Source organism: Balaenoptera physalus, assembly GCF_965194825.1.
Source record: "Balaenoptera physalus genome assembly, chromosome: 5".
Taxonomy (NCBI): Eukaryota; Metazoa; Chordata; class Mammalia; order Artiodactyla; family Balaenopteridae; genus Balaenoptera; species Balaenoptera physalus.
In genome coordinates this window covers 38,623,635-38,649,532 of record NC_138884.1, presented here as the reverse complement: position 1 = coordinate 38,649,532, position 25,898 = coordinate 38,623,635, and the positions used below count along the sequence as shown (strand labels likewise).

Sequence of the window (25,898 nt, the reverse complement as noted above, 5' to 3'; positions counted from 1 at the left end):
TCTTACTTTGTGTTTGAGACCATAGTTGACTTCCAGCTCCATAAGCAGCACGCTCTTGCGCACATTTAAAGTCTTCTGGAGTTCATCAAAGGTAGAATGGATGTCATCCACAATGCTGGCCTTTTGGTCGGTTAACTGATGGATGATTTCTGAGATGAACTGAAGAGCAGAATCTATTTCTGGGAGCCTGGTAGACAGTTATCAGAGGTCGTTATTATAATAAGATCCACACGGAAATAGTAAAAAAAAAAAAAATCTATCCAAACACTATATTTTGTCAAGAAATATCTTCTGTGCCTTTCATCATCTTTAAAAAGTAATAACTGAAGAACAGAGTGAGTAAGACATGACATAATTACTGCCTTTGAGAGAAGAGATTTTGAGGGTCCACATCTATTTCAATCTACCTCAATCATTTAATTTTAAAAATTGATGGTACAAAGCCTCGAAGCTCTCAGAACCCCATGGCTTTTTCTCACACTCTAAATCAGCTGTTCTCTACAATGGATAAACAACAAGGTCCTACTGTAGAGCACAGAGAACTATATTCAATATCCTGTGATAAACCACAATGGAAAGGAATTTTTTTAAAAAGAATGTATATATATATATATATATGTATAACTGAATCACTTTGCTGTACAGCAGCAATTAACACAACATTGTAAATCAACTATACGTCAATAAAAAAAATAAGAAGAAAAAGAAAAAATAAATAAATCAGGCGTTCTCTAACTTGACATATTGATATTTTGGGCCAGATAATTCTTTGTTGCAGGTGGCTGTCCTGTGAATTGTAGGATGTTTAACAGCATCCTTTCCTCTACCCCTCCCCCCCACACAGTTGTGACACCAAATTGTCTCCAGGCATTGCCAAATGTCCCTTGGGGGGTATCATCGCCCTTGGTTGAGGACCACTGGTCTAAATATATAGCTGTATCTTTTTACCCAGTCACATGAAAAACTTATCCAAACTCAGAGTTTCCTGGGAATTTCTTGCAAGTTTCCAAGTTCTTTTAATTAGTATAGAATAGCCACACTTTTCTCACTTCAACTTTTGGTAAAGAGATTTATTTTCATTTTGCTGTTTATTTCCTCTCTTTGGTCTTTCTCATGCATCACACAGCTACTCTGTTCCTTCATTTCCATGCCAAATAAAGAGCCTGGAAGCAGGGAAGGAGAAGGAAAATTGAGCACTTGCTGCTCAGGACCATTCTGCTGGGCTCAAACAGAGATGAGCCAGTCACAGTCGGCACAGTGGCTTGTAAGTGTGTCAAGAACAGTAGCTAAGAAAGGCTCTTCAGACAGCCTGGTTTCAGGCACAAATTTCAGAGATCTCCTGAGAGTGTATTTTCCTCGAGTATATTTTGTTCATTTAATCATACTAAGGTACTAAAAGGAAAACCACCACTCATAACAAAAGGGGGTTGGAATTTTACCAACGGGCAGGGGATGACACTCATCACTCACTAGTCTATGACTACAGGCCTATGATCAAAGGACAATTTATTTAAGTGTCATGAATCTTCTATCCCACTGGGACACGAGACCCTGAGGCCACAGGCGGCCAGTCAGGAGCCAGGCAGAGGTATGCACACCTTTTGTTGACAGCGTCCAGCTGGACCTGGAGTGAGGCCTTGTGCTGCTCCACCACGTCCTTGAGGGGGACTGTGGGGTGTTCCGCGTGCTCCCCCTCCGTGCACTCCCGACACATGGCGGTCTCGCAGGACTGGCAGTAAAAGTCCATCACCTGCGGGCGACACAAGAGCAATTCCAGGTTTGGTGCCAGTGACTGAGTGCTGACCATGCACTAGGCCTTCCCTTGCACTCTCTCAGTGAATTCTCACAGCCTCCCCAGGATGTGGGCAGTATTATATCCAGTTTCACAGGAGAAAAGGAGAGACAAACTTTTATGTTCCAGGTCTCGAACAGAGGTGGATCGGACTCCAAAGCTGTTGCTATGGCCACAAAACCAGCTTTTCTTGGCCACTCCCCTAAGGCAGAACAGTATAGGCCTTTGGTGCTCAAACTTTTTGGTCTCAGGACCCCTTTCCACTCTTTATACATGATTGAGGATTCCGAATGCTTTGTGTTTATATGAGTTATATCTATAGCTATTTATTATGTTAAAAATGGAAACTGAGAAACATTCAAAATATTGATTAATTTATCAAAAGCAAAAATAAATGTTAACATTAATAATATAATTTATGAAAAGTATATTTTGCAAAACAAAAAATTTTGTGAGGAGAATGGCATTGCTTTTCATATTTGTAAATCTCTTCAGTGTCTGGCTTCATAGAAGACAGCTGGATTCTCATATCTGCTTCTGTATTCAATCTGTTTTGCTAGCACACATAGTAGAGTCTCTGGAAAATGCCACTGAATACTCATGAGAGGTTGAGAGTGAAAAAGGTAAATAATGTTTTAGTATTATCATAAATATAGTTTTGACCTTGTGGATCCCCTGAAAGGGTCTGGAGACCCATGAGAGTTCCTGGATTGCACCTTGAGAACGGCTACTGTTTGGATAAGAGATGAGCTGGATGCAACAGTTTGCATCCTGGCTCCACCACTTACGTGACCTCACCGTGTCTCAATTTTCACTTTGGCAAATGGAGACAGTCATGTAACGTACTAACCTACTTCATAGGGCTGCTATGAGGATTTGGTAGATTAATAGGCACAAAGAACTCAGACGATGCCTGGCACTGGCACGTAGTAAGTTCTTAATAAGCAGTAGCAGTGATGATGGCGCTGATGATATCATTTGCTTACCTGAAAATAAAACCACCTTACCCTGACTGTGGTGAACTCTCGGTATCAATATAACATAAAGCCTGAAGGTTAGTTTCCTTGTGAAGGCATTCCCCTTATTCTCTCAGCTGGAAATAACTTCTCCAATATTGAATTCCCAAAGCACTTGGGGCGGGGGGGGGGGCGGAATCTTTTTCTTGAAGTATAACACACATACAGAAAATGGCATAAATCCTAACACAGATTGATGGATTTTCATAAAGTGAATGCACCCACTAAAGCAATTTTATTCATACCCCTTTTATGAAATATTTATAAGATTTTAAGTTACTGAGCACTGAAACTCTCTCACCCAGAGCCTAGGTAATTCCCTGCACATAGTACGTCTATAATAACATTGCTGAATGTGTGAACTCTATGCTGTTTATAAGAGACTCACATTAGGTTGAAAGTAAAAAGATGGAAAAAGATATTCCGTGCAAAGAGTAACCAAAAGAGAGCTGGAGTAGCTATTCTAATATTAGACAAAACAGGCTTTAAGACAAAAGTTGTTATAACAGACAGAAAAGGACATTATCAACTATACTTCAATTAAAAAAAGGACATTATATAATAATAAAATGGTAAATCCATCAAGAAGATATAACAATTATTAATAAATATGTAACCAACAACAGAGTCCTAATATATATGAAGCAAAAACTGACAGAATTGAAGGGAGAAATGGAGAGTTCAATAATAATAGTTGGAGATTTCAATATTCCACTTTCAATAATGATACAACTATTAGACAGAAGATCAGTAAAGAAATAGAGAACTTGAACAACATTATAAACCAACTAGGCCTAACACACACATGTGGAACACTCTGTTCAATAACAGAAGACACATTTTTGTCAAGTACACATGGAACATCTTCCAGAAGAAACCATACATTAGGTCACAAAAGTCTCAATAAATTTAAAAAGACTGAAGTCATATAAAGTATCTTCTCTGGCTACAGTAGAATGAAATTAGAAATCAATAACAGAAGGAAATGTGGAAAATTAACAAATATGTGGAAATTAAATAACACAAACAATGAGTCAAAGAAGAAATTACAAGGGAAAGTACAAAATATTTTGAGATGAATAAAAACATATCAAAACTTATGACAGTGCTCAGAGCAAAATTTATAGCTGTAAATGTCTACATTAAAAAGAAGACTCGGGCTTCCCTGGTGGCACAGTGGTTGAGAGTCTGCCTGCTAATGCAGGGAACACGGGTTCGCGCCCTGGTCTGGGAGGATCCCACATGCCGTGGAGCGACTAGGCCCGTGAGCCACAACTACTGAGCCTGCGCGTCTGGAGCCTGTGCTCCGCAACAAGAGAGGCCGCGATGGTGAGAGGCCCGCGCACCGCGATGAAGAGTGGCCCCCACTTGCCACAACTAGAGAAAGCCCTAGCACAGAAGCGAAGACCCAACGTAGCAATCAATCAATCAATCAATCAATAAATCTTTAAAAAAAAAAAAAAAAAAAGAAGATCACAAATCAATAACCTAGGCTTCCACCTTAGAGAACTAGAAAAAGAAGAACAAATTAAACCCAAAGCAAACGGAAGAAAGGAAATAAAGATTAGTGTGGAGATCAATAAAATGGAGAACAGAAAAACAATAGAGAGAATCAATGAAGCCACAAGTTGGCTCTTTGTAAGAATCAACAAAATTGACAAATAGAATACTATGGACTGTTGTATGTCAACAAATCAAATAACCTAGATAAAATGGATAAATTCCTAGAAACACACAAACTACCAAAACTAACTTAGAGAAGAAATAGAACATATGAATAGACCTACAATAAGTAAAGAGATGAATCAATATTCAAAAAACCTCCAACAAAGAAAAGTCCAGGGCGAGATGGCTTCACTGGTGAATTCTACCAAACATTTAAAGAAGAATTAGCACCAATCCCCAAACTCTTCAAAAAATAGAAGAGAAGGGAACATTTCCTAATTCATTAGGCCAGTAATATACTGACACCAAAGTCAAAGACATCACACAAGAAAAGAAAATTAAAGACTAATAATCCCTATGAATGTAGGTGCAAAAATCCTTAACAAAATACTAGTAAACTGAACCCAGCTGCATATTAAAAAGATTAAACACCATGACCAAATGGGATTTATTCCAGGAATGCAAGGGTGGTCCACATACAATAATCAATATATGTAATACACCACGCTAATAAGATGAAGGGGAAGAATCCCACATGATCAGATCAGTAAATACAGAAAAAGGATTTGACAATACCCAACACCCTTTCATGATAAAAAACAAAACAAAACAAAAAAACACATCAAATTAGAAATAGAAGGAAAATTCCTCGACTTGAAAAATGGCATCTGCAAAAACCCCACAGCTTACTTAATAGTGACTCCCTCCTAAGATCAGGAACATGACAAGGATGTCCACTTTTGCCACTTCTATTCAACAATGTACTGGAAGTTTTAGCCAGAGCGTATAAGCAAGAAAAATAAAATGCATCCAAACTGGAAAAGAAGAAGTAAGAATTTCTCTATTCAGAGATGACTTATATATGGAAAATCCCAAAGAATGTACACATGTGCACATGCACACACACACACACTATTAGAACTAACAAATGAATTCAGCAAAGTTTTAGGATACAACATCAACAAACAAAAATCAGTTGTATATCTATACACTAGCAATGAACAATCCAAAAATGAAATTAAGAAAATTCCATTTATAATAGCATCCAAAAGAATATAAAATACTTAAAGAATAAATTTAACAGAGAAGGTACAAGACTTGTACACTGAAAGCTACAAAATATTGTTGAAAGAAATTAAAGAATACCTAAATAATGGAAATAAATGGAAAGATATCCCATGCTCATGAATTGGAAGACTTAATATTGTTAAGGGGGCAATATTCCCAAATTGATCTATAGATTCAATGAAGTATCTATCAAAACCCCAACTTCTTTTTTCACAGAAGTGAACAAGCTGTTCTTAAAATTTATATAAAATTACACTGGTACCCTGAATAGCCAAAACAATCTTCAAAAGAAGAACAAAATTGGAAACCTCACACTTCCCTATTTCAAAACTTACTACCAAGCTAGAGTAATAAAAATTGTGTGTTACCAGCATAAGGATAGGCATATAGATCAATGGAATAGAATTGAGAGTCCAGAAATAAAACCATACATTTATGGTCAACTGATTCTTGAAAAGGGTGCCAGGACCACTCAATGGGGGAAAAGAGGCTTTTCAACAAGGGATGTCAAGACCACTGGATATCTATGTGTAAAAGAATGAAGTTGGAACCTTACCTCACTCCATATACAAAAATTAACTCAAAATAGATTAACAACCTAAATGTAAGAGCTAAAACTATAAAAATCCTAGAAAAAAAAAATAGGGTTAAATTTTCATGACCTTGGACTTGGCAATAGATTCCTAGATATGATACCAAAAACACAAGCAAAAAAAGAAAAAATAGATAAATTGGACTTCATCAAATTAAAAACTTGTGTATCAAAGGGCACACCAGGAAAGTAAAAAGAATGGGAAAAATATTTCCTAGTTATATATCTGATAAGGATGTAGTATCCAGAACATACAAAGAACTCCTGCAACTCAAGAACCCAATTCAAAAATTGTCAAAGGAATTAAATAGACATTTCTTTAAAAAGGGTAAACAAAAATGGCCAATTTTCACAGGAAAATACTCTAACATCATTAGTCACTAGGAAAATGCAAATCAAAACTGCAGTGAGACACCACTTCACACCAGCTAGGAGGGCTAGACTCAAAAAATCAGATAACAAGTATTGGTGAGAATGTGAAAAAATCAGAACTCTCATACTTTGCTGGTGGGAATGTAAAAATGGTGTAATTCTATGAAAACAGTCGGTGGTTCCTCAAAGGTTAAATATTACCATATGACCCAGCAATTCCACTCCTAGGTATCTACCCAAGAGATCTGAAAACATATGTCCACACAAAAACCGTACATGAATGTTCATAGCAGCATTATTCATAATAGCCAAAAAGTGGAAACAACCCAAATATCCATCAACTCATGAATGGATAAACAAATTATGGTATAATATTTAGCCATACAAGAGGAATGAAGTTCTGATATATGCTGCAATATAGATGAACCTTGAAAACATTATGCTAAGTGATAGAAGCCAGACTCAAAAGGCCACATATTGTAGAATTCCATTTATATCAAATGTCCACAATGGACAAATCCTTAGAGACAGAAAGTAGGCTGGTGGGTGCCAGAGGTTGGGGTGTCGGGGAGGGGATGAGGAATGGCTGCTTAATAGGTATGGAGTTTCTTTGGGGGGTAATGAAAAACTTCTGGAATTAGATAGTGGTGATGTTTGGACAACCTTTTAAATATACTAAAAGCCATTGAATTGTACACTTTAAAGTGGTTAAAATGTTGAATTTTATGTTAAGTGATTTTAACCTCCAGTTTAAGAAATTGATTGCATCTTTGAAGAGATAGCAACAGACCTGGGTAGTTGTCCCTGGTTCTGTATCTTGCATGTTTCCTGGGAAGTAAAGGCCCTGAAATCATTTTGAAGCGTCTACAACTAGTCATTCTCTAATGCTTGTGCTCAGGTTCTGACAGCTTTGACTCAAGCTGAGACTTCATTGTGGGAGGTGAGCAACTCAGTTGAACTCATCCATCTTGGGTGAGAGGACACTGGTGCTCCCAAGGGTGGGTGGGCCAGAGCCCAGGATGAGCTTGTTGTTGTTGACAGGTAGTCACCATCTGTGTTCATTAGAAGAGGAGATGGCAGGACTATATGCATAATAACGTGCTGAAAAGGATGGTCAGGGCCTTGCAGCCACCACCGCCCACCCCCCCACCAGGCTTCTGGAAGTGGGGGCTGATTAGTGGCAGGGTATTCTTAATGAGGATCTCTCCTTTGCACCTCTTAACATGCTTGTTAGGAAGGCACCTAAGCCAGCAACAACAGGGCTTAAGGATCATTTGCGTTCTGGGACTTCGAGGCATGAGCTCAAATGTCTGCTTTAAGTGCAAAGCACCTCTTAAATCACTGACGATTATTCCTATTTTTCTTTGTATTTGAACAATGCAGCCATGGCAGTTTAATTAGAAGACAGATAGTGTCACAGCACTTAAAGTAAATGACAGGCTTTCATCCACATGTGCTAATCAGCACCAGGCAGTTTATGAGGGCAACATCCTGCTTCATTGTTAATTACCCGATTTTATCGAATTGTTTGAATTGTTTTTAAAGATTTGCCCATGGCAATTAACCACAGCCATTTATCTGTAATATTGCATGCATTTGACTTGAATATGCAGTGAGGACCCCTGTTTCAGAGCATCAGCAGAGAACTCCTACAATCTATGGTGGAACAATTGAATGATTCAAGACACGCAGTAAATTTTCCAAGGCCTCTTGCTAGTTTATACGTTTTATGATTCCAAAGACTCATAATGACCCAGCATAGAAAAAGTGCTCAAAACACACTTTAAATAGCTTCATTCACCTCCAGGAGGATCCAACTCTTTAGAGTTAATTTTTAATGTGATTTGATGGGATATGTTTGGTAGAGAAACAGGGAACGTTTCAACCTAAAGGCTTCTTTACCTTTGCTGGAATTAGCATCTCTGTGAGTGTTTCTCCTTAGCAGCCTATGGCATCCAAGGGTCTCTATTGCTCAGGCATGCTCAGGAAATACATCTTTAGGAATTCTTTGTGAAGCTTAACATTTATTTTCTCCTATGATTATTAACTGTTTATAGATCTCCCATGAATTTTTCAAGTTCTAGGCTCATTTTCTTTTGTGCTATTCAATATTTTTCTTAATTAGTAAATAAGTGCTCTTACACGGTAAAAGTTTGCTGGGGTATTTTATTTTATTTATTTATTTTTTTAAAAAAATATTTATTTATTTTGGCTGCACCGTGTCTTCCTTGCAGCACGCGGGATCTTCTTTGCGGAATGCGGACTCCTAGCGGACTCTTAGTTTCGGTATTCACGCGGGATCTAGTTCCCCGATCAGGGATCGAACCTGGGTCCCCTACATTGGGAGAGCAAAGTCCCACCCCTGGACCACCAAGGAAGTCCCTGCTCAGGTATTTTAAATAAGAATTTTACAGCTACTTTCATAAACTGACTGATTCATAGTTTTCTTCTTGTTCTGTCTTCACTAGATTTTGGTGTCAGAGTTAATGAGTATATCATAGGTGAATTTGGGAGCTTCCTATCTTTTCTTATGATCCAGAAGTATAGATATTATGAACCATATCTGTTTTATACAGGTTTGAAGGCATTCAGTTTTAAATGAACTTTCACCAGTTTTTTTCAAGATTATAGGTCTATTTGGGTTTTCTTGATCATTTGTAGTTTCCTAGATAATCATCCACTTCATTCAAACTTTCACTATATTAGCCTTTAGCACAGAAAATTGATCTACTAATTTTAAAATTTTCTTTTTATCTATACTGATATCTCTTTATTAGTCCCAATTTGATTTATTTATATTTACCCGTTGGTGCTTTACCAGATGTCAGATTATTTCATTAATTAAAAAAAATTCAGCTCTTGTATTTATTCATCAACACAATTGTTTCATTATTTTCAAACTCTCCAAGGTTATCTTTACTATTTTCTTTTCTTCATATGCCATATATTTATTTTAATGTTCTTTTCCTAACTTCTTGAAATGAACTCTTTTTAAATAAAATACTTAACATATAAAATTTCCTGAGTATAGATAATGACTTTATCTTATACATTTAATAGATAAAGCTTACACTTTCAATATTTTGTAAATAGTCTAATTTTGCTATTTTTTCTTTGATTAAATAATTATAAACTTTTTAAAAAGATTTGGGGTTTCTTCTATAACATATGTTACTAGTGTAATTTTATTGCATTGTGGTGCAGGAACTTGGTCTACACAACGGAAAAATACAGTGATTTTAAAAAAATGACCTATTATATGATCAATTTGAATTGCTCAAATTCTCACAATCTTAATAGCTTAGTTGAACAGATTTTAGTATATGCCTTTTTATTAGTGGGAGGCAGATTCTCAAGTGAAAGAATACTCTTTTCTCTGAAATTCATCCTTCCTTCTCCAAGTCCATTGATGCTTTTCTTGTTCTACCCCTTATCATCCCTCATTTGGACGACTCAATACTAAACTCAGTTGGTGGTGCAGCCTCCAGTCTCTGCTACACTATTCCTCCACAATGCCATTAACATACCCACCGCCTGTTTAAAAGGTTTTAATGCTTCTCCACTGCTTATGGAACTTAGGTCAAACCTTTCCTCGATGACATTCTTAGCTCATCACAATTTCTCCCCTCTATCTTTCCAGACTCATCCTGTATTCTCCAGCCCACCTATGTTCCCACCACCACTGGGGCATCTCCATGCTCTAGCTGTGCTGAGCTGCAAACTCATTCCTGAATTCCACGACACTCCTGCCTTTACTTATTGATGTAATCTTTTCAGTTGCCATTATTTCTCATTCCACATGATTGTCCTTTACACCCCAAATTTGGACCAGTGTCTATAGTAGATCTCCTAAAGTTTCTAAAATTTTACTCCCCTATCAAGTCAGATCTCCAGAGAGCTCCATGCCTGGACTACACTTGAAGGGGACTCAGGTACCTGATGGAAATGCCTTCCCAGACTAGTATTTAGAATGTGAGCCCTAGGACGAGACAGCCTTAGCATTCACTAAGAGCTAGTGTGAGAAGCAGTCATAAGAGGGCACCCTTTCAAATTCCTTTTACAAAACTTACATGGTAACTCTCCCTTGGAGTACAGTGTGCAAAAAATCTACAGTTATCAATAGCCTGGTGTGCTTTCGATTAAATAATTAAGGATATGTAATCCACGATGTCTCTCTTGTTTTGGCTACCAAAACACTCAGGATGCTATTTCCTCCTGGTCTAGTTTTTATGATGTGTCAACTAGCTGTGTGACTTAAACTGTTCAAGTCTCAGTTTCTTTATCTATAAAATGAAGGTAACCATTACCAATTTACACAGAGTGGTGTGTGAGAAGCCTAGCATGGTGTCTGGCCATTTGTTTAAAAATATGTACTACTGACTTCTGAGAGACTGAATATAAAAATGCACACGGACCATACAAAAATAAAACTCTGACCCACAACCTGCCCAAGAAACCAACCTCCTTATCCACAATGAAACAAACCAGGAAGCCAGCCTGCTATAAGTCAGACTGCAATCTCTGGTAACAATCCAAAAAGCTAAACAATAACTTCTGTACCAATTGACCCCAAATGGTTAGGACTTGATAATTAACAGCTTCTATAATTTTTGTCCCTGCTTCCAACTTAGGACCAACCAGAGAAAGCCAAATCTGTACCTCTAAGCAGTCACGTAGGATGTCCCCCTTCTAATTAGTTGGCCCCCAGCTTCCCCATGCCAACCACTCCCAATCAGGGCACAGCTGAAGCCTCCCCTTTTTTCCACTACAGAGCTTTCCCACTCTTCTGCCTGACTTTGTGTCTCTGACAAAACATAAGTGATGGTCTGACTCCTTGTTACAGCAAGTGCTGAGTAAATAGCCTTTGCTTTTCCTCATTTGGTTGGTCTCTGTTTATATGTACACTTCCATGTGTAAGATGCTGTGCTGAGTGCTAGGGGTATAATGATGAACATGGTCCCTCCCTCTTGGAGCTCACTTTCTACAAGGAAAGCCAGCAGATACACAGCTGGAGGCAGGCAGAACACGGCAAATGTCATGAAGGAAATCAAGACGGTGGTATGATGGCGGGAAACCGGGTGTCAGAGGCGGTCTGCCCTAGAGTGTGCGCTAGAGAGGACTGCCTGGTGTAGGAGAAATTTGAGCTGAGACACGTAGGGTGAGAATGAGCTAGACACATAAAGAGGGAACGAAGAGCATTCCAGGCATGAGGAACAGAGAGCAGCCAGGGCCCAAGGTGGGAAACCACTTGGCAAGTTCTAGGAGGCCAGTGAGGCTGCAGCACAGTGGGTCTTTGAGAGGTAGATCAACAGTTATTAGTTACGGCTAATAATTATTGCTTTGCCCTAAGAACCTCATGTTACTTCAGTGGTTTGATTATGGCAGTTTCAGACACTTTTGAAGTGGTCACTACATAAAGAAAAAAATGAAATAAGCCATTAATTAGAAATAATTTTAATAGCTAATATTTATAGAGAGCTTACAGTATGCTTTCTATGACTAAAATATTTAATTCTCCAAATAATCCAGTATGGGAGACTGTTATTACTTTCCTTCTGCAGATGAGGGAGTGAGACAGAGAGTTCAGTAAATTTCCCAAAGCTGACACAGGAAATGAGTTTGAAGAACAGGATTTGAATCAGGCAGTCTGACTCCAAAGCTGGCAGTGAGCTGCTATGCAGTGCTGCCTCTTCAGGCTACACAGCTGCTGTGAATCCATCGTTTGATGGCAAACACCGGTCCTCCCGAGTTTATAATGGTTACTGTGTTTGCTGGCAGCAGGAAGTATGTTTGGAATCTAGAGGCTATAATCTCTGATCAGGGAATCACATAACTTCAGAGTATTTATGATTAAGGAATAGGGTCTAATGGAGCATGAGAAAAATTTCCCTCACAAGAAAAATAAAACACTGTAAATAACATTTTAATAATCATTCTCAACTTGCAGAACTTATCTACTATTAAATCTTTCTCCATAATTTATTACACAGATGTTTGTGGGTCAAAGTATGCCCAGCTTGCAAACAGTTGTGAGTTTGCTCTCCTGGGGAAACCAACAATTTGTGCTAAGTCGGCACAATGAAGATTGATCTTATTATTTAAATAAATTGGGTCAGAGAAAGGAAGCAGGCAAAATAGTCTGAGGACAGGTAAAAAGTGTTTTCAATCACTCATTTTCCAGGTGGAGTTCTGTTTCAGTGTATATACCCTCTGATTGACCAAAGCCTCCCCAAATCAAGCAGCCCCTCGGCCAGGCAGTGCCTGCAATCCGCTCACTTACATTCCCATCGTGGTTTGGGCAAGAGAGAGGCTTCCCCGCAGCCACAGCGGTGACTGTCTCCAGGATGGAGGACTCCTCAGCATTGCTGCCTGGAGTTCGCTGCAGCACGTCCATCAGGTTTGTGATGAAGAAGTTGTTCTGGAGCGCGGCCACCCCCTTCTCGGGCAGGATGGAGGTCTGGCGGCACACGGGGCAGGAGAGGGTTAGGCTGTGGGCAGGAATGTAGTTCTGCAGGCACCTGTCACAGAAACAGAAGCGGGGCGGTCAGCACAGTGGGGCTCCTGCAGGGGGTACCAGACAGGTTCACGGTGACTACAGGGCTACTTTGCATAACTTCCGTTGTGGTCTCCTTCACTAGGAAAAGATTAGTTCTGAAGTCAGTAGGTCACCTCACATTGGACCGGTCAACTGACCAGATAATCTCATTGACTTTGGTACTGTTTCCTCGAGCTTTGCCACACAGGCAAAGTGTGGTCCACAGGTGAGCATCACTGGCCTCAACAGGGAGCGTGGAAGAAACGCAGACTCGCAGGACCCACTCCAGGCCCGATGAATCAGATTCCCAGGCGATGTGTATGCACATTTAAGATTGAGAAGCACTGGCCTAGAATACCTAGTACGGCGTTCACGAATTTGTGGACTTTTACACAAACTGGAAGAAACATGTCACATTTTTTCTGTTAGCGCTGAAACTCTTTTTACATACAAAATCATAAGCAGATTTCAGATGTTAAAAACACATCGAAGTGGAAATGTTTTGTTTGAAACAGGGATGGGACACCCAGAGTCCCACCAACACCATTTCTTCTTAAGAGCCATCAACTTAATTCATTTAATTAGCGAAATGTATGGCTAATACAGTTGACCCTTGAACAACGCGTGAGTTAGGGGCGCCGACCCTTGGTGCAGTGGAAAATCTGAAAATCCACGTATAACTCAGAGCCAGCCCTCCAATTACCCAGTTCCTCCACATCTGGGGTCCTACACCTGCAGATTCAACCAACAGCAGATCTTGTCATCCTGTAATACTGACTACTGAAAAGAATCCGCATATAAGTAAACCCATGCAGTTCAAACCCGTGTTGTTCGGGGGTCAACTTTACTTCCAATAATCCTGTGATCACTTTTAAATGTATGAGGAAAGACAGGCAGAGAGAGGGTAATTTACTTGCCCAAGGGACTTAGGCCGTCAGAGGCAGAGTGGTTGTTCAAACCCAGGCATTTTGGCACCGGAATCTCAGCTCGACATCACTACAGTGTTGCCCAGTTTCTCCAACAAATTTGAAAACCTGATTTCGCCCCATTTCTCTTATTTTGCAGATGGGGAAACTGACATCAAGGAGGTTAACTGACCTTCCCTATGTCACACAGTAGATAGCACTGAATCAATACCAGAGATGAAACAGCTTTTGCTAAGGTCACTAGCGACATCTAAATCTAATACACGTTTTTCAATTCTGTCATTCATCAAGCTTGAGCACTGCCTCCCCACCCCTCCTTTTTATGAAACTTTATCTTTCCTTGGTTTCCGATACCACACTCACCTGGTTCTCCTTCTGCCTGCTCTCTTTTCTACTGAGTCAATATAGTTCAGAGTTAATCAAGGCTTATCGTAAGCCCTCTTCTTTCCCTGGGGTATTATATTAAATTATAATGCACGATAAGCATAACACTCTCATATTTATGTTTCTTCCCACGGATGCCTCCTCTAAGCCCCATAACCGTACACCAACTGCTCTCTTGACATCTCCTCTTAGAGGTCTCACAGGTCCTAAAACTCAACATGTTCAAAACCAAACCCATGATCTTCCCGCACGCTGTGTCCTCCACCCATCAGTGAACTGCACCTCCATCCCTTCATCTAAGCAAACCAGAACCATGAGTCATTCTAAAAACAGTAATTCCCGTACTGGTCTTCACTGTCCACATGCAACCCATCACCAAAGCCTGGAAATTCCTCAATATCGTTCCAGCCTCCCCAGGTCTCTTCATCTGTATGAAGACACCCTTGCTTAGATGTCTGCAGTTGCCCTACCCCTGGTATAATGCCATCTACCTTGTACCCCCCTCACCCTTCCCCATACTGCAACCAGAGTGACCTTTCCCAAATGCAAAGCCGGCCATTTAAATCTCCTCCCCCTCACATCTAAGATGAAACCCTTCCACGGCTTCCACTGTTCTTACAATGAAGACAAGAATCCATGTGTGGTAATATGGATTACCCACCTATATGATCTGGACCTATTTATTTTCTGTCTTTTCCCCTCATTTGCTGCACATTTGGGCCTAAGTTCTTCCAAAGTGTTAGAGTCGCTCTCACGCTACACCTTTGCACATACCTGAAATTCTTTTCTTCTGCTCACTCCCCTTTGCTAAATTAATTTTCCTCATCCTTGGGATTTCTGCCTATTCATCACTTCTGCAGGGTAGCCTTCCCCGATTAGAGCAAATTCCCCTATTACGTGGTTGCCTGTGTACTTCTGGTATATGGCCCTTGTCACCAGTTTAATCTCACATTAATCTGAGTGAGTAGGTGTTTAATAACTGGCTCCTGCACTTGGCTGGAAGCTTCATAAGGCCAGGGACTGTGTCTGTGTCCTCCAAGCCCCACTGATGGCATTTTAGAACAAACGAGAGCAAGAGAGCGGCTGTCCACTGAGCAGCCGGTGTTTGTGCCCAGCAGGAGATGGAGATAAGGGGTCCTGGGTCTCTCTCCATGACAAGCCGTGAAGTTTTGTCTCTACATAAACAAAATTTTCCATCTTAGGGAAAGTTGCCAGAACCTTCAAAAGGAAATCAGCTCAATGCACACGATGCTAAAACAATTTCAACACATAGCATTCTCTAGGGACTTGCCATGGTGGGACCCTGAAAATCTCCAGCAGTAGCTGCTGGATGGGGAGTGGAAGTGGCGTGGGCTAGACCTAATTGAGAGGGCAGGAGGCCAACCCCGGGAAGCCCAGAAGTGCTGCTTCTCACCTGCAAGAGCAAGGAAACGGGAGCCAACACAGCCTGACGAGACACTGAACACTGGGGAATGGGGCCACCCTGCCAAGCTCAAGCTGAGTGGCTCTCAGCGTCATGTATAAAGAGTGCCCAGCTATGTCGACTGCTCCCTCTCAAGTAACGCCCTTACCATGTGAGCCCAGGAACCCATGGACAGTTAGAGTTCGTGGTCATGCTTTAGCTACATTCATTGAGTGAGGGGGAAAAAAAATCACTCTCCATTTCGCCATTTTGGAATACGAATTTTAAAGTACTTAAGCCAAGGTATAAAATTATGAATAAAGTACAAAGTATCAGTACCCTATATACCACCACTTAAAACAAACAAAAAACTGTACACACACGCACACACACACACAACCCCACAACAACCCAAAACAAAGAAAGCAAAACAAACAAAACACCACAACCACCAGTAACAAATCCACCTTCTCCATCCATCCATCACCACCAGAGATGTAGTTATTCTGTTGCAGTTGAGACCTTCCAAGGTAAATCAACTCAAAGCACGTTCAATGAGATAACAAATGTACCTTAAACTGGATGGTAAATGTAATTACCATTGATTTGAAGTCATTGGAAATACCAATTTCCTGTTCTATGATAGGAGGTAAAAAGTTTTAACTATGTGTATTAATTAATAAAAGAAAATGTACTTAATAAACTGCTATAAAACATAATTAACATATTTGTCTTTAAGAAAAATATGTGAACTTACTAGGGAAATACTAAAATTGGACCACAGATAAACTAATTACCAACAACATTTTTTTATGCTTAATTGCTGATGGGGTAAGTTGAATGAGAGGGTAAAAATATGTTTTGAAAACTGATTAATTCAATGTAAAAAACTATACAAGAAATTTTTTAAAAAGAAGTGTGTTTTCAAAAATAAATAAATAAAAAATAATAATAATAATAAATAATTTTAGTTTACAAAAAAAAAAGAAGTGTGTTTTCATATGTAGCAAATTGTATATTCAGGTGATTTATAATTATTTAATATATATAGCTTTTTTTCTTTATCTGAAACATCATAATGTTCAAATATGCCATTAGTATGTGTCTTCTGAAATACCTGTGGAAGAAAGCTCCCTCCTTTCAACTAACTCCTCATATATGTAGGTATTTTACCTGATTTGTTATATGGGAGAAAATGATAGATTTTTTTTTTTAAAGATTTTTTTGATGTGGACCATTTTTTAAAGTCTTTACTGAATTTTTTACAATACTGCTTCTGTATTATGTTTGGTTTTTTGGCCACGAGGCATGTGGGATCTTAGCTCCCCAACCAGGGATTGAACCGGCACCCCCTGCATTGGAAGATGAAGTCTTAACCAATGGACAGCCAGGGAAGTCCTGAAAATGATAGCTTTTTAACTGGCCCTCACCAAAGATCCACCATGAGGGATCTATGGTTGGCAAAAACTGTTTCACAAAAAACAATGGGAAAATTTTTAAAAATTTTGAATCTTAAAATATTTAATGCTCCATCTCCTGTGGAAATAAATCAGTAGCTATTGGATTGCTTTCTCCCGCTTATAATAGTTCTTCTTTGAAATAAAGTACATTCTTGGCAACTCATGATTGCGTTTCTAGATGTCTATCAGAAGCACAAAAGATTTATTGTCTCCCATAGGTAACTGCAGAATTCTGGAAAGAACCCTTTGGCAGGTTGTAGGAGGTCAGTCTGTGAAACCCCCTTCTCTGAGCACAGAGGAGGCTTACCTCTCGCAGAAAGTGTGCAGACAGGGGAGAACCTTGGGATTCTTGTACCTTTCCAGGCATATACTGCAAATCAGAAACTGCTTGTCAATCTGGCGCACCACAGGACTTGGGATGTTGGTGGCTTCACTTGCCATCCTAGACCACTGACATGGGGGGCCGGCTGTCTTTGACCCTGCACGCTGCTGCTGTCAGACAGAAAAACCAAAACGGAAAAACATATAATAATCTGCAAATGCAAATCAATCATTGGTTTATTCGCTAGAGGCATTGTGTTATGAATACGGGTAGAATTCCGTGTTGTGACCTTGACATGACCATAACCAACCCTCATCGCTATAGAGGGTGTACAGTGAGGGGCCTATTTGTAGATCGATAAAGTAATCACAGGTTCAGCATGCAAAGAAAACAAATTAGAAGAAGGTATGTTGTACAAAGAGGTAGCTTGCTGGGAGACTCACAGATATAGAGAACAAACTAGTGGTTACCAGTGGGGGCAGAAGGGTGATATAGAGGTGGAGGAGGGGGAGGTACAAACTATTGGGGGTGAGACAGGCTCAAGGATGTGTTGTACAACACGGGGAATAGAGCCAAAATTTTGAAATAACTAAATGGAAAGTAACCTTTAAAAATTGTATTAAAAATTAAATTACTGCAAGAAACAAAGAAGAGGTAGCTTGCTGGGTTTCAAAGTGGGGGCAGCTGAAGGGATAAATACTTACATAGCCCTGCCTGTTCATGCCTTCAGCCATGACTATAACTGAATATATATATATAGTCTTATAATAGTCTATATTAAATAGAATAGTCTTATTAGGATAGAATGTGTTTTCCCAACTATTATACTTGAAGGAGGTCAAAATATGCCACCCCCAAATAAGCCACTTTGATATAAGGATTATTTTGAGCTGAAGGCGATTGAGAAGCAGCAGATGAGGAAGAGCCCTCTCCCTCTGCCATCTGCCTAAAAGCAGGGCACATATTTCCCATTTGTAAAGGTGCCCACTCTCTCATACCAGGAAGAGAAGAAGACTCTTAATCACCGGAGAGGAGTCTGCATAACAAACCTTACTAAACGACGCTTATCTACCATACATATCCTGGTCCCCTTCCCACAATTTACTGCCCCTTGGAGTCCAAACTCCCTTTTCCTTTGTCTAGTCGATTCTCCATAAACTGTGGTCTTGGGTCTAATGGCCTCTTCTTTTCTATGAAGTCCCTATGCATGTAAAATTTAAAATAGTAAATCAATGAAGTTTAATAAAATATATATTTTATTTTGGAAAAATGAAATATCAATAAAATGTGTATACCTTTTTCTCCTGATATCTGTCTTTGCCAGTTTAATTCACAGGCTTCAGTTACAGAACTTAAGTGTATAGAAGAAAAGTGTTTCCTTCCCTACATACTATTAATATCCAGGAATGAAATAATTACAATTTTTCATTAAAAACTTTGTATGGGGTTCAGAGTATTTTCTTCAGAACTAAAATGTGTTTGCCATGGAATGGGGACAAAAGCTAGAGGTAGTCTCTATTATTTTAAGAAATGTCTGTTGGTATTCGCATGTGGGCAACTGAGGCCCTGGTGAGTGAATTAATTCAGAGGAGGTTTCAAAATGTGAAAGGTCAGGCCAGAAAATGAGAATCGGAAGAGGGTAACAGAGAAAGCAGAGGGCTTGTGAAAGAATAAGGGAGGGAAAAATTACAACATAAAACATAGCTCCATTTATCACCTTAAAGAATTTCTGGCTTGTATCCCAGAGGGGTGTTCCAAAGCTGAGCTAAAACTCACTACCTAATTTTCTAAATATTTGGTAAGGTGTCCACAGCCTGTTAATTTCCAATGGAAATGCTCTTTCCAAAAAAAAAGTAGTTAAGGTTCAATATGACCCTAGGCAGGAAATAGTATTATTCCCATTCTATAGATTTTTAAAAACCGAGGCTCAGTTAGGAAGTTTGCCAGAATGCAAAACCCATGACCTTTTCACCCTTTAAACAACCACAACCCTTGACCTTGGGTTTTCAGAAAGCTGTGCAATGGAAGCTTGGTTTACATATAACATTTTAACTTGGCCTGGGACCTGTGTTTACAGAATCAACAATTCCACATTTTCTAAAGGAAACACTCTTTTCCAAATAAAAATGATGGTCTTCTTTCTCCCCTACCAAATCACCAACTTCTAAAAAAGCATGTCAACTTTTCTCCAGAAAATTCTGCTATTTACACATATTGGAATATAGTTACAAACATGACACACCCATTTTCCAACTCTGTGCCTTCTAGGTAAGTTCTCTAAAGAACATGATTAATAAACAGATCAAGCTTGTAAAAGCACCTGCTGTACAAGAGTGTCATGTTCAATCGGAACTCAATGCATTAGTTAAACAGCGTAGGTGTGACATACCTTATTAGCCAGCATTATCTGCTAGACTTTCATAGACTGTCTTCCTAAAGAACCAGAGTAGAGAATGATACCCATTGATTGGATTAAATGCAGCTCTTCTCTCAGGAGCTCAAAATGTTGGCACATTGTCTGCTTTTCTTTAACTGCATCCCTAAGACATCAGCATAGGGAAGGAATGGATTTGTCTGGTTTTAAGATAAGGAAACCAAAGCGGAGGGTTTAAATGACTTGCCCAAGGTCATCCAGTAAAATCAGTGAATCAGAAAGCTCGGATTTCAAGATTTCTGCCTTATCTGATAAGTTGAGGTTACCTAATCTTAAGCAAGTTTAACACTTTCCTGGCATGTGTGTGTGTGTGTGTGTGTGTGTGTGTGTGTGTGACATAAAAATTGTAGAGTGCTCACTTCCACAGCACTAATATTGGAATGATACAGAAGATTGGTTTGGTCCCTGAGCAAGGATGACACATCAATTTGTGAAGTGTTCCATATTTAAAAAAAAAAATCATATTAAACTTTTCAGTTAAAATCAGTTAAAAAGAATTTTATTTTGAATAGCTTTTGAAAATGTTCATTTTACCCTTCAAAATAATCAGTCACGTGGAGTACTAAAACAAGCAGGGAGAAAACATCACATTGGATTTTACTCTTTTTTTTTAACCTTAAATTTTGGATTTTTGGCAAGCAAAAAACATTTGTTTTAATCAAATGATATATGTTGACTAAATGAAATTTCCTGAGCTGACATTTTTATTCTCCAAAGTGGAAATAAAAGACATTTCATTCTAATTTTCACTCTAATTTCATGATAATTATTGTAGTGGGTGAGAGTTAAGTCTTTGTCAGTATTGTTAATTTATATGGTAAATTAAGTTTACTCATTAGCAGTAATTTAAAATTATGACAATATTACAACCTGTCACAAGTGACCTGTTGAAGACATCTGGATTTTAGGACTCCCAGAATCAACACAAAAGGTTTCCACCCCTCAAAGAGCCCCAAACCAAGACTTTGCCAGGATAAGGATGGTTCCCTGAATATAACTGGACACCCACAGTAGAAAGGAATTTGACTACTCCTGAAGGGAAAATGGAGGCACGGGGCATGCTCAGAAGCACTGTGGGAAGCCTTCTATCCAACGGAATATGCCGCAAGGAATGTACACGAAATATCCGACAGCCTTTCATCAAAGTGTTTGGGCACACCACAGTTTCTGGTCTCCTTTGATTAGCAAAGCTGTAAATACTTATCTAGACTCTCGGCTGTTCTCCTTTCCCCATCTTGGTTTCTGAACTGTCAAAGATCCTTCTTACTCACATAACCAGCAGAAATAAATGTATGATAATAGAGATCAGAATATAGAACTGCTCTTCTGCTGGAGATCCGCAAAACTAATTTCTAGAGAGAAACACATGAAAACACACCTGGCTGGACTTTGTCTCTGAAGGAGCCAAAATGCTTTTGGATGCAGGAACTAGTACCAGACACATTGACAAAAGGCCAATAGAAAGGAAATGATACAGAAGCGAAGGCAGGAAGAGCCATTTTAAAACTACACAAATAGCCAACATTAATGTAATATTGACATGAACCAGCTATGAGAGCTCTTGTGTGGGGAGACCAGCTGAGGTTCCTTGTCGGCAGAAAACCAACAATACTGCTTACAGAGGGGTTCACTCCCCTCTCCAGTTCTTTGCTTAACATCACCTTCTCACTCTGACCATTCTGTTTTAAACTGAAACTTGCCCCTATCTCCTAGCACTTGCTACCACCCCCATCACTGCTCTGTTTTTCTCCATAGCACTGATCTCTCTCCAATGCAGTATGCAACGTATTTATTTTGCATATTGTCTCCCCCACCCCGCCCACTAGGATGTAAAATTCATGAGGGCAGGGATTTTTATCTGACTGCTCTGCAGAAGTCCCAGCACCTAGAACTATGCCTGGTAGTAGTAGACATAGTAGACATTTTTTTTTCGAATGGACTGAACAAATGAGGTATAACATGGGAACAGACCCAGTCCCAGTAGCAGAAAAGAGTAGCACTTGCTGATCTCATGTGAACATTTTCACTTGACGTCAGACATTACCTGCCTTCCTAAGTGATAGTCTAATGCTTAGCAACATAAGCCATGATCCAGAGGGTAAATATTTAGTGACGTATTTCAACACACTCACAAATGCAGGAAAAGAAATTGAGAACTATTGAAGGCACATATGCATGGAAATAAAAAAATCTAAGGAGGTTGACACATAAGTTCTTCATTAGTGGGGATTTGCCAACTAAACACAGCTTGTGTGGGTAAAAACAATGCAACCATCACAAAACAAAATCCTTGGGCATAGAAAAACCCTGTCCCAGCATTTCTTTCCTCACGTCATCTCTGGTATTTTGCCCGGCTCACTTTCTCAAACCTACAACTTGGTGGAAATTACAACCAAATGGAAAAGAAGAATTTGATAGGAGGAGATGAAATGAAAGAAAAATGCCCGCGTCCACAATTCCAAAGTTGAAACTGTATTTCCCATTCCAAATTATACCACTGAGATCAGAAAACTTTCCAAACCCTTTATTTCTGACACTAGAGTGAGGAAGAGGAGGAAAAGAGGATGGAAGAGAAAAGACAGACTGAAAGCATCTTCTGGAGAAGGGGAGGGAGTTGGTGAAAGCTCGTCTGGCTGGGCTAGGAAACATGGTTGGGAAACAGGTCAAGAATCCTTAGGAAAATCAAATTTTAACATGTGATTTGCGGGCAAGAAGCAGCATATTTGATTACAAATCACCTTAAAGGCACTAGATTCCATCTCTATTGTTTAATTTTATGGCATTCCTGGATTATGGCTTCTCTTCGTTGCCACTTAGCTGAATTTATTTATTAATATATTTACCTTTTTTATTGTGGTTGGGTCAACGACAGTGGTGCGGCCATGCTAAAATCAGCTTCCCAAGAAGTTAAAAATCTTCTTTTACATTTATAGAAAGTAGATCTTCAACCACTAGGATTATCTATAACTCCCAGTATGCTACCTTTTCCCTGCCAGAGCAGGTCATACCTAGAGCTCAAGGCACAGATTAAAACACAATTTTAAAAACAAAGTATTTTGAATTTTTCAACTTTATGAGCATACTATTATTCATCTTCAATGGAATTTGCATTGTTACTGAGGACTCAACCAGAGGAAAGAAAAGAGGACAATCGTCAGTGAAATTAAAACAGGGTGACCTATTTCCAGTTAAATCAAGCCTCTATCCCAAATGGGCCATTTTGTAAAATAGAAAAGCCAGATACAATATCTTTCTTGACAGTAGGCGTGTGAGTGTGTGTGGGGGTGAGGAGGGGGACCTGAGGAGGCCGTCCACTTTAACTCCTGTCTCCAGGAAAGGATGTGCCCAAGCTCTCCAAGGGCTCTCCTTCTCTCCAGGGTCAGATGTATGACAGCTTCCCTAGATTGCTGGGATTTATCATATGGAAGTTGATTTTTAAGCCATGCCCCCAACTTGTCTTTATAATATTTATGCCTGTTTCCCCTACCTCTTTCCTTAGTAGAGATAACTGTTTGTCATTACCTTCTTCATAAAAGTCCTCACCTTTTGTAGTCAGTTCTTAAGATTTGCTTTGGGTTTTCAGGGCTTCCCTGGTGGCACAGTGGTTAAGAATCCGCCTGCCAATGCAGGGGACACGGGTTCGAGTCCTGGTCCGGGAAGATCCCACATGCCGCGGAGCAACTAAGCCCGTGCACCACAACTACTGAGCCTGCGCTCTAGAGCCCGTGAGCCACAACTACTGAAGCCCGTGCGCCTACAGCCCGTGCTCCACAACAAGAGAAGCCACCACAAGGAGAAGCCCGCGCACTGCAACGAAGAGTGGCCCCCCGCTCTCTGCAACTAGAGAAAGCCACGCCCAGCAATGAAGACCCAGCGTAGCCCAAGATGAAAATAAAATTAAAAAAAAAAAGATTTACTTTGGGTTTTCTAAGTTCCAGAAGGCTGGCCCTGTGTGATGAAGTGTTAAGTGGTCAGGCTAACTGACCTTCACTTTACAGTGCCCTGGGACAGTCAGGGTGAGTGGGGTCTCCTCTCCCCACATTCATCACCTTGCCAAGTCTCTTCCCTTGCTTTCCTTGGGGACGACACAAAGAGGCTGAATATTCTGGGAAAGGCAGAGGGCAGCCAGGGCCCTAAGCTCTGGGAGTTGGGTGAGGCTGGTAAGAAGGGGGAAGAGAAATGCATTCTACATCAGAACTTCAAAAGACACAGTCCTACAAAACAGCAACCCCCTCTTTGCCTGGGTGGATGGAAGCATATTATTTAAATCTGTTGTTTATTAAAATAAATGTTTACTTAAACTATTAAGTTTTCAAGAATAATAATAAAAAGCACTTAACAGAGTGCTGTTAAGTGGAAGTTCTTGAGAATATGAAGGCAGAAGAGGGCAAAGTAGGAAAAGGTAGACAGACTAGCATGCAAAAAGCAGGAATTAATGTCTCCTCCAATGATGCTATTTGAATAATTATACTGGGCTTCTTTTTCTTCAGTATTTGGTCTAATCTAAATCTTCAAATTCTAGAAGGAAACCTGATCAGTTAAATTCAAACAATCTGCATAATAATAATATTCAAAGAACCCTAATAGCCAAGCTCATTATAGAGCATATTCTATAAAATCTACACTAAAATTCTTACATAAGTAATAAAGGGGTACAGATGGCATCAGAGATTTTTTTTTAAAAAAGCAATTACAGGTGTGTGCAAATGAGAATTTTGCCACAATTAGAAGTAATTCAGTCACTTTTTTTAAAAGAAAAAAAACTGATTGTAAATAATGTGGTAGCAATTTTTTTAAAGTTTGAAAGTACTTCTCTTCTATACATCTCAATAATACACACAAATGTTTGGTTAAAGTCTTAGTTTTATCTGAGAGATAATGAAAAAAGGCACACGGGAGTCAAAAATTAAGCTTAGTTAAATTCTTAAAAATTGCCACATATTTAGGATTTTTTTCCTACTTAATAAGGATAGATAAAAGAAAGTCATGAGTTTGGAGAAATTAATGTCTAATGGTATCCAAGTGAAGGACATTTTTATTTCTGAGTAAGACAAAGAATGAGTAATTTTTACTTTATTTCACAAGCAACAAAATCCACTCAGCTTTTGTTATCATATAAATAAAAAAATTAAGTCATCTCAGGATTATAATATTAACTATGGTGAAAATATGTATATATTTTATTCTCCATTTTAAAAATGTGTGGGTTATATATGCGCTACATTCCTATTTCTTAAAACAGCACATTCTATCAGAGAACATTTTTACTTCAGCCGTGTTTTAACCTTTCCGATGCCAATCCCTTGTGTCTTTCTAGGAGAAAATTGGAAAGAAATGCTTAGAGGTTTAGGAAAGGCCACTATTCTCAGCTCTGCAACAGAAAGCTTCTTTCTTGTACCACAGCACACAGGAAACTTCTCATTGTGTGCTTGCTTGGGAGGGGCGTGCATTATTTAACACTACAGTGGCTTGGGAAAGATGCTGCTAAAGCATCTGCCGGAAAATACTGAAAGACACCAGAAAATAGGTTCACAGTAGGCAGGAGTGAATCCTAATACTTAAGAGATTGATTCAAGCAACTGGGCAAACAAATGGCTCTCCTTACATATTCTAATTAAAATAAAAACCAAGAACAAAAAACCTCTAACAATTTATTCACAAGGAATAAAACTACTGTAAAATGATCTAAGCCAAAGAACCGAACTAATAATTTTTAAAATGCCTCATTCTGAATTGAGATCTGTTCCTTAAAGCTGTGACACTGAAACCATCGTTTAAGACAGAAATATCATTTTACCTTGATGTTCAGAAATCTACTAATTAACATTTAATTTTTAGTTTAAAATAAATAGTCTTCCTACTTGCTCTCCTATCCTGCCCCCCTCCCCCACCAAATAAGGAATAATGACAGGGTGGGGCATCATTGTTTC

General features: G+C 39.3%; 2 protein-coding genes across 19 annotated transcripts in view; one reads left to right on the top strand and one right to left on the bottom strand.

Annotated features, from left to right (window-relative positions):
* Nucleotides 1-25,898, top strand: part of TIGD4 (tigger transposable element derived 4) — an 827,821-nt gene that overhangs the window by 331,052 nt on the left and 470,871 nt on the right. The gene's annotated exons all lie outside the window — the stretch shown is intronic.
* Nucleotides 1-25,898, bottom strand: part of TRIM2 (tripartite motif containing 2) — a 192,666-nt gene that overhangs the window by 129,254 nt on the left and 37,514 nt on the right. For 11 of the 18 annotated variants that reach the window (XR_014264149.1, XM_082463519.1, XM_082463505.1 and 8 more), the window contains 4 exons: nucleotides 17,520-17,704; nucleotides 12,786-13,023; nucleotides 1,599-1,750; nucleotides 7-187 (listed from right to left, as the gene is read on the bottom strand). Coding sequence is in view for 17 of the 18 variants with exons in the window: in XM_082463505.1 (XP_082319631.1) it covers nucleotides 7-187; nucleotides 1,599-1,750; nucleotides 12,786-13,023; nucleotides 17,520-17,704 (756 nt within the window). In the remaining variant the exon portion in view is untranslated. Of the gene's footprint in view, nucleotides 1-6; nucleotides 188-1,598; nucleotides 1,751-10,148; nucleotides 13,024-17,519; nucleotides 17,705-22,811; nucleotides 23,735-25,898 lie in introns of those variants that run through there. The other 7 variants (XM_082463520.1, XM_082463515.1, XM_082463518.1 and 4 more) reach the window with 4 other exon arrangements.